The sequence below is a fragment of the Thunnus maccoyii genome, chromosome 8 (genome assembly GCF_910596095.1).
Source record: "Thunnus maccoyii chromosome 8, fThuMac1.1, whole genome shotgun sequence".
NCBI classification, from domain to species: Eukaryota; Metazoa; Chordata; class Actinopteri; order Scombriformes; family Scombridae; genus Thunnus; species Thunnus maccoyii.
In genome coordinates this window covers 11,966,757-11,974,537 of record NC_056540.1, presented here as the reverse complement: position 1 = coordinate 11,974,537, position 7,781 = coordinate 11,966,757, and the positions used below count along the sequence as shown (strand labels likewise).

Below are 7,781 nucleotides of genomic sequence, written 5' to 3'. Positions count from 1 at the left end.
TTCCTGAGGTTTATTCCATTTTTTCCCTTGTTAAAAGGTTTTTTAGGGATTTTTTCTTTATTCAACTCGAGGGTCTTAGGACAAAGGATGTTGTATTACTGTACAGACTGCAAAGCCCCCTGATGCAAATTTGTGATTTGTGATATTGGGCTTTAATGACATTGACTTGACTATTTACTATTCCACATTCCAGTCCAGGAGGTGGCGGTAATGCGCCTACAAGCTGGTTTCCACCCGCCAATAAAACCTAAAGAAGAAGATTTAGCTGTTAGCCTTTGATGTCGCAGAAAAAAGACTTTATTGTAAAGTGCTCCGTAAACGCAGCATGCGACACAGGAAGACCCGCATGCGCAGTACGACTGCTGGTGAAGTGTTGCCATAACAGGCAAGTGGCTAACGCTAATGTTTGCTAACTAATTAAGATAGGTGAGTGGTTTTATATTTAAACTTATCTCAGAAAATTCAGTTAAACAGCGACATATACTTTAAGTGTTGGAAAAAATACAAAATAACGACAATAAGGTGAGTTGTCATCCTGTACTGAAATTATTTGGGCCTTGTCAGTCAGCAGCTGGCTAACATAAACTAACGTTAGCTAACTAGCTGTTAGCAATGGCGAGCTTTTGTAGCTATCCACAGACTGTGATACCGTTTGTTTATGTTAGTTTTTCTACATTACCGTGACAAACATACATACACGGTTAACTGTTCCTGGCGCTTTATATGTTTCATTGTGCCGGATCAATAACTACAAAATATGACAATCGAAGTGTAGCTTACGATAATGTTTGTTAGCTTTGTGTTAACGTTAGGTGGACATTTTCTGTATTCAGCTTACAAGCGGTCAGTTAAAGCAAAACGATGGGTATCAACAGTGTACACATCCTTTTATAAGAAAGAAGTAACGTCTGAAAGCAGAATAGCTACTCAACCATTATCACCGATCGGTATTTTCTTTGTTACTTGATGATTAAATTATACTTTAGTTGAAACGCCAGCGGCGACTAAGGTTAGTAAACACCAGGCCGCAGAGCTCACAGTCTGCCTTTAATACTGTTGAGGCCTTGCTAGTTGTCAGCAGTGTTTCAACAGGCCAAACTTTTGATCGGGACAGCATTTGCTTTTCTCGTCTTGTTCAAAGAGGAACGCCTACCAGCTGTCAAATGTCATGTAAACCTTCATTGTACCACAAGCTTTGGCTGACTTGTTCTAGAGGCAGCTGTGTGACAAAGAGGTGGATGACAAAACTGTATCAATATTGTCAATTATACTGCAGGCAACTGGACACTGAAATCATGGAGTGAGATCCAAAATCCAAATACCTAGAACTTTCTTTTGTGTTAAACCCATTATAGCACTATTTGTGCCATCTCACAACTGCAAACTACACGTGGGCCCTGACAATGTAAACAATAACATTTGTGACTAATAAATAGACCAGGCCAATATATGAAACAGTGTTAGCTGATGAGTCAAAAGAAATTGCAGTTCATTTTTTTTAAATTACGCTGTCCTGCTCAGTACATATCACGATCACAGTTCTTTAAGAACAAATTTAATAGATCATGAGGATGAAAATTATTTTTATGTTGTATATTCATTAAAAAAAAAAGATGTATCATTATTGATTTTTCTTTTTTTTTTTTTAAAGCTCTTAAATATCTGTAGTCACCCCCCCCCCCCCCAAAAAAAATCCAGCTTTATTTGGACTGCATTAATAATTAACTGGCTTTGACCTGTATTTTTTTTTCTGATTTTTCCCTTTGATCCAGGTGTTGCTGTTGTGTGTGTGAGTGTTCCAGTCCGAATCATGGAACAGTGTGCGTGTGTGGAGCGGGAGCTGGAGAAAGTGCTCCATCGCTTTGTAATGTACGGCCACCAGTCTGAAGAGAGGCTTGATGAGCTCCTGCGCAGTGTCTGTGAGATCCGAGGACAGCTAGTCGCATTTGGTAAGAGAAATGTATTATATATTATCGTAGGTTATACTTACTGTTGTGATCATTTTAATTTATCGAACCCATCAGAAATGAAAGCAGTACTTTGTTCTATATGCTAAATCAGTGCTCTATCGCATCTAATTGCACACATTATTGTAGACATGCACAGTGAAAACTATTTATCTTTTGCAGGTGTACAAGATGCAGACTTATCAGTCCTATCTCAGACTATGGCCCAGTGTTGTAAGAATATTAAAGAAACAGTGCAGATGCTAGCCTCCCGACATAAGGACATCCATGGCAGTGTGTCAAAAGTGGGCAAAGCCATTGACAGGGTAAGGACTGGCTGCAACTTTCTGTGGCATTGTCCATTTGGCATATTAGCTACTTCACCTCCGGTTTGCTTCTCTGCAGAATTTTGATGCAGAGATCAGTGCTGTGGTGGCAGAGACGGTGTGGGACACCGCAGAGAGACAGAAATACCTGAGTGAAACCATTGTGGAGCACCTGTACAGGCAAGGGATGCTCAGTGTTGCAGAGGATTTGTGTCAGGTAAACAACTGTGAAACCTTCATTTGGACCTGAATGGCTTTGAGATAACTCTTTCTGAAATTTATAAATGTAAATCTAGTGCAACATTAATATTATAATTTTTGTCAAGATAATATTGGGAATAACTTTTAGTAACTCAAAATACCCACATCTGTTTTCTAGGAGTCTGGTGTAGTTATAGATATGAGTATGAAGCAGCCTTTCCTGGAGCTGAACAGGATCCTTGAAGCTCTGAGGATGCAGGACCTCAGACCGGCACTAGAGTATGTTTTCTTTTCTCTTTTTTACTGTTTTCTGTATCTGCTCATTTATCATCTTGTGAAGAGAATAAACTGACTTAACTATTTCCACCCATTGGTGGAGATAGAAAATAGACAGAAAGACATTTCAGCCATTTTAAGTTCAAATTTACTTCCTCAAAAAAGTAGAAGAAACTTTGTTAATACAATGTAACAGTAAAAATGCCGTACAAGAAAATGTTTTTTTATGGTTGAAAAAATTTTACCATCTTTCTACTTTATGCTTTAGAATAGTGGTCCTATGATCACGCCAGCGGTGTCGCTTTTGAACAAAGTCTGATGAAGAACTCCTGGGCTGTTCATCGCTGACTTCACTTGACTGTGTCTGTACCTTTTTAGGTGGGCGGTGACAAATCGGCAGCGCCTTTTGGACCTGAACAGCAGTTTAGAGTTCAAGTTGCACCGCTTGTACTTCATCAGCCTGCTCAGCGGGGGAATTGGCAACCAAATGGAGGCCCTGCAGTATGCCAGGCATTTCCAGCCCTTCGCCTCTCAGCACCAGAGAGGTAGGCAGTGGCATCTTTGTGACATTCCTGACACAAACACACCAAGATGCTTAACTTGAGTCATGTTTCACTGTTTATTTAAACTTACAAGTATTTACCCTTGAAAGACAGTGTTCTTGAGGCAAACACATGAATATTATTTTGAGATCTACCTCTTAATATCTGTTATTTGTTTTTTTTGTTATTTTTCACCCCTGTACATTTTTGTCCCTGCAGATATCCAGATCCTGATGGGCAGTCTGGTTTACCTGCGTCACGGCATTGAGAACTCTCCGTACCGTAGTCTGCTGGAGACAAATCAGTGGGCTGAAATCTGTAACATCTTCACCAGAGATGCCTGTGCTTTACTGGGCCTCTCTGTGGAGTCTCCACTCAGTGTTAGGTTAGAAAACCTTGAACAACATACAATACCTCATATCCGACTTCCTTTAAAATCTTTACATTTATACTTAAGTTCAGTACTAAAAATATTTTGATCATTTTAATTGTTTCTCTGTTGTCTTATGTGTTTTTCCCCAGCTTTGCATCAGGCTGTATGGCTTTGCCTGTGTTGATGAACATCAAGCAGGTGATAGAGCAGAGACAGTGCAGTGGAGTCTGGACGCACAAGGACGAGCTGCCTGTGAGTCTCTTTAGTCTTTAAATTTTCAAAATGCATTGATCTTTTTTTTTTTTCTTCATTCTCTCTCACCTTTCAGTTGATTCACATGCTGTCTTTTATTTATAGATTGAAATTGACCTGGGCAAGAAGTGCTGGTACCACTCTGTGTTCGCCTGCCCGATCCTGCGGCAGCAAACCTCAGAGAGCAACCCTCCCATGAAGCTCATCTGTGGCCACGTCATCTCCAGAGACGCCCTCAACAAACTGACCAACGCTGGGAAGTAAGTCAGCCATGCACAGGGATGCAAACTTTTCACCTTTCAGTGAAAATCGCTGTTTTTAATCTAAAATGGGTCATTTGTGTGATTTGTGGTTTTGAAATCTGGGGGGAGGGCGGGGTGCTGAGCACAATTCAGGACAGACTCAGCAGCCAGACATTTCTCTGTTTAGGAGCAGCTGAGACTGTCACGTGTTGGACTATGGCATGAAGTTCCAATGCTAATAGACACAGGGTGTCTGATTCAAAATGTCTCTCTCTGTCTGTCTCTCTCTCTTCCTGTCTCTCAAATTCAGATTTAAAATTTAAAATTCAAATTTGCTTTATTGGCATGAATGTCACAACAACAATATTGCTAAAGCACCAAGAGTCAATGAAACAAAATAACATTAACATAACATTAGGATTGATATATATTAATTATATAGTATATCTATGTATTTATATATGTGCGTGTGTGTGTGTGTGTGTGTGTGTGTGTGTGTATATATAATATATATATATACACACACACACACACACAAGTTTATTATAAGACCAATGTGTTTCAACATGTGGCCATGTGGACCCCAATGAAGACCACAAGTTATGTTGATCTGACAATAAAGTTGGTTTAGAAAATGGATAGCTGTTGAATAAATTATGAAGCATTTATAGCTAATAGGCTGAAACAATAGATATCGTCCGTTAAACTAACAAACCACACATCGTAACTTCTTTCCCTCCTCACCTCTCTTTGTCTCATTTTCAGGTTGAAATGCCCGTACTGCCCCATGGAGCAGAATCCGTCACATGCCAAGCAGATCTACTTTTGATACCACACACTCTCCTCATGAGTAAGGATGAAGTTACCCTGGAGCTCTTTGCGTTTCCAGGACCATTTGCTCTGGCCCTTTTCCTCAGTCCCTGGCCCTTGGCCTGTTGTTGTAAGCATTAAGGTTTTATCCCAGTGCTCCTCTGGACAGCCTTGGCCATCCCGCAATCCACCTCGGACCCTCCAACTTTACGTAGTATACAGAGTCCAGCGGGGATGGTCCAACTACAACCCGTAGTTGCGTGAGGAGTCTGTCAGTTTATGAGAAACATCCTCACGAAGAAGCACCTCTGAAAAAGGATCATTCATTGAAACTCATTTGCAAATGCCTGCAGAGTTATAGGCTTATCTTTTTAAAGTATGTAATACTTTATAGTGTTTGTTTCCTCGGCTTTATTGACTGTTTGAGTTGGCTTACGAATGACTGCTTCTTTTTGTTCTTTTTCCTTTTTTTTTGACAGAAGCAGTTGAATGAATGATTATGGATGGGTGTAGAGTGTGGGTAAATGATATAGATAGGCAGTTTCAGATTTCAGGATGATAATAAACTATTCTATTATACATGAGAAAGGTATGTTCAGTAACAAAGTGTGCTGAAGGTTTATTATTTGCTGGTGAAGGGAACTGTGGAGGTCTGTCTTGAATCGAACTCTGATTGTGACCCATTACTCCTCCATAATGTAATAAAGGCCTCACGTAGCTTGAAAGTCACTGTTGGGCTGATGTATCCGTTTTGATCAGTACAACAATTAACTCATCAATGGTGGAACAGCTTTTTTTTTTTTCTTTTTTTTTTTTTGTGACTGACTGCACCAGCAAGATTTTCCTCATTATAGAAGCCATTTGTCTTGTTCTATGTATGTATTTAACAAACACAACAAAAAGGAAAACAAAAAATATATACTACTGTGAAATGTGCTTTGTTTCTATTTTTCATTGCAACCGCCAGACAGGCTCATGTAAAATAGTAAATTAAACTGAACAGCAACATATTCGACACTACTGCGTAAAACTTTCCGAACTAAACGACTCGACAGAAGAAAAAAATAAAACATCACGATTGTGCCATCACTCACTCTGCCCCGCATTGTGTATCCTAAAGCTTGCACGCCATGTGATTTGGAGATGTAAAAGTGGTGTGATGGTAGCTGTATGGTCTGACTGTAGGCTTGTGATTCAGCTTTACTCGTTGTGGGTGGGGAAGTCCTCTGATCATTGTGGCTGTTGTTTAATATATACTTAGAAAATGCCTCTGCTGCATAGGTTTGGCTTTTATTTGAGATGGAGTCAGAATAGAAACCTTGAAATCCATACATTTCCTCAGGGCTCATTGTAACCGTACATACCACACTTTGCAGTTAATATTAAAGTTATACATTTATATATAAAGAGTCTTGAACAAAGATTACAGATATTTCACTATTGATTCTGAGGCTGGTAGTTTGGGTGTTTTTGGAGTTTGTATATATTACTCAACCGGTGATGTTTCAGCTTACACTTGGGGAAAGTGGCGTGCCACAAAGTCCAAGACATTTTGGATGTGTGTTGATGCTTCATACTAATAGTGCAAGTTCCCGGTGTCCTCTTGAAAAACGGTGATGTCACCTCACGGTCGGTGAGGCTAATTTGTTCAGCAAGCACTGCACCAGCATAGCTCACACTGACAATGCAACATAACCCTCAGTTTAAAGACAAAATTTAAGATAAACTTTTTTTTATTATTCTCTTGGTTTCATTTGGAATGGATTAAAGCACATGTTTTGTGTGGAATTTCACTGAATTCCGCCATTTTTCTTTCTTTCTTTGGTTGACAATCATTCATCGCTTCTTTGAGTGTTCCTTCAGATAGACTGCTAGTGCTCCGTTCTTCTGTCGTATTAATTTTGTTGAATGTTTGCTTTTTGTGTGTTATGCAACTTTTATTGTAAATATTTATCCTCTAACATGTTTCATATACTTGCATCTGAAATTAAAAATAAAAATTTATACTCCAAATCAGTTATGGAGGCTTGCAATGGCATTTGGTGGTGGACTGCTCCTATACTTAATCCACTGTACATCTCATCTGATTATACTTCTACAGCTGCTCAGTCCTCCTTTTATTACCACTTGGTGGTGCTATTGCTGTATTATCCAGACTCACACAAAAAAAGCCTTGAAATCTGTTCAATCTCAAGTTGGAGGTTTTGGACGAGTTTCACAATAAGGAACCAGTTTTTTCTACATGCATTATTCACTAATATTTAATCATGTTTATCATCAAATAAACAGCACTGATGGCATTCAGCGCTGCAACCCTCCTACAGAGGCCTGTGAGGTAAGAATCTTCTTTTTTTTCTCATCCCACTTCAGTAAATCACTCAACCTCTCCTGAGCTGTGTTATATTAAGCCCCAGTTTATATAATATTGTAAATGCCAAGGTAAGGGCATTGTGAGTCAGCCACAGCTCATAACTATTCAGATTACAACCCTGCATAAAAAATAAACATACATATGTGGCTTCGCTCACTCTTTAAACTGTTTGTTAAGCATACTCCTAAACATAACATTTAGATCTTTTAGTGTCACCTCCGTTCCTGCCAAGATATCCTTGGCACTCATTTGTACATTTGATAGTTTCCATAGAGGTGCATATTTTGTTAAGCAAACAGGGATCCTCCTATGTTTCCATCACAGCTGACCTCCCACTTCTGCTGCCTGTAATGCAGTGAGGTGGTATGTGAGGGCTGGCTGGGGCTGAGCGGGGAGAGGCAGAGATAAGGATCCAAGGATAAACCTCTAAAAGCCACATTAG

At 39.5% G+C, this 7,781-nt stretch overlaps 1 protein-coding gene across 1 annotated transcript; it reads left to right on the top strand.

Annotated features, from left to right (window-relative positions):
* Positions 1 to 285: 285 nt before the first annotated feature.
* On the top strand, positions 286 to 6,984 carry rmnd5b (required for meiotic nuclear division 5 homolog B). The gene is made up of 10 exons (XM_042419787.1): positions 286 to 426; positions 1,773 to 1,949; positions 2,130 to 2,272; positions 2,352 to 2,489; positions 2,652 to 2,752; positions 3,128 to 3,294; positions 3,511 to 3,676; positions 3,814 to 3,916; positions 4,022 to 4,176; positions 4,924 to 6,984. Exons 2-10 carry the CDS (start codon positions 1,811 to 1,813, stop codon positions 4,985 to 4,987), a joined length of 1,176 nt encoding a protein of 391 aa, XP_042275721.1. The 5' UTR covers positions 286 to 426; positions 1,773 to 1,810; the 3' UTR covers positions 4,988 to 6,984.
* The last annotated feature ends 797 nt before the right edge of the window (positions 6,985 to 7,781 follow it).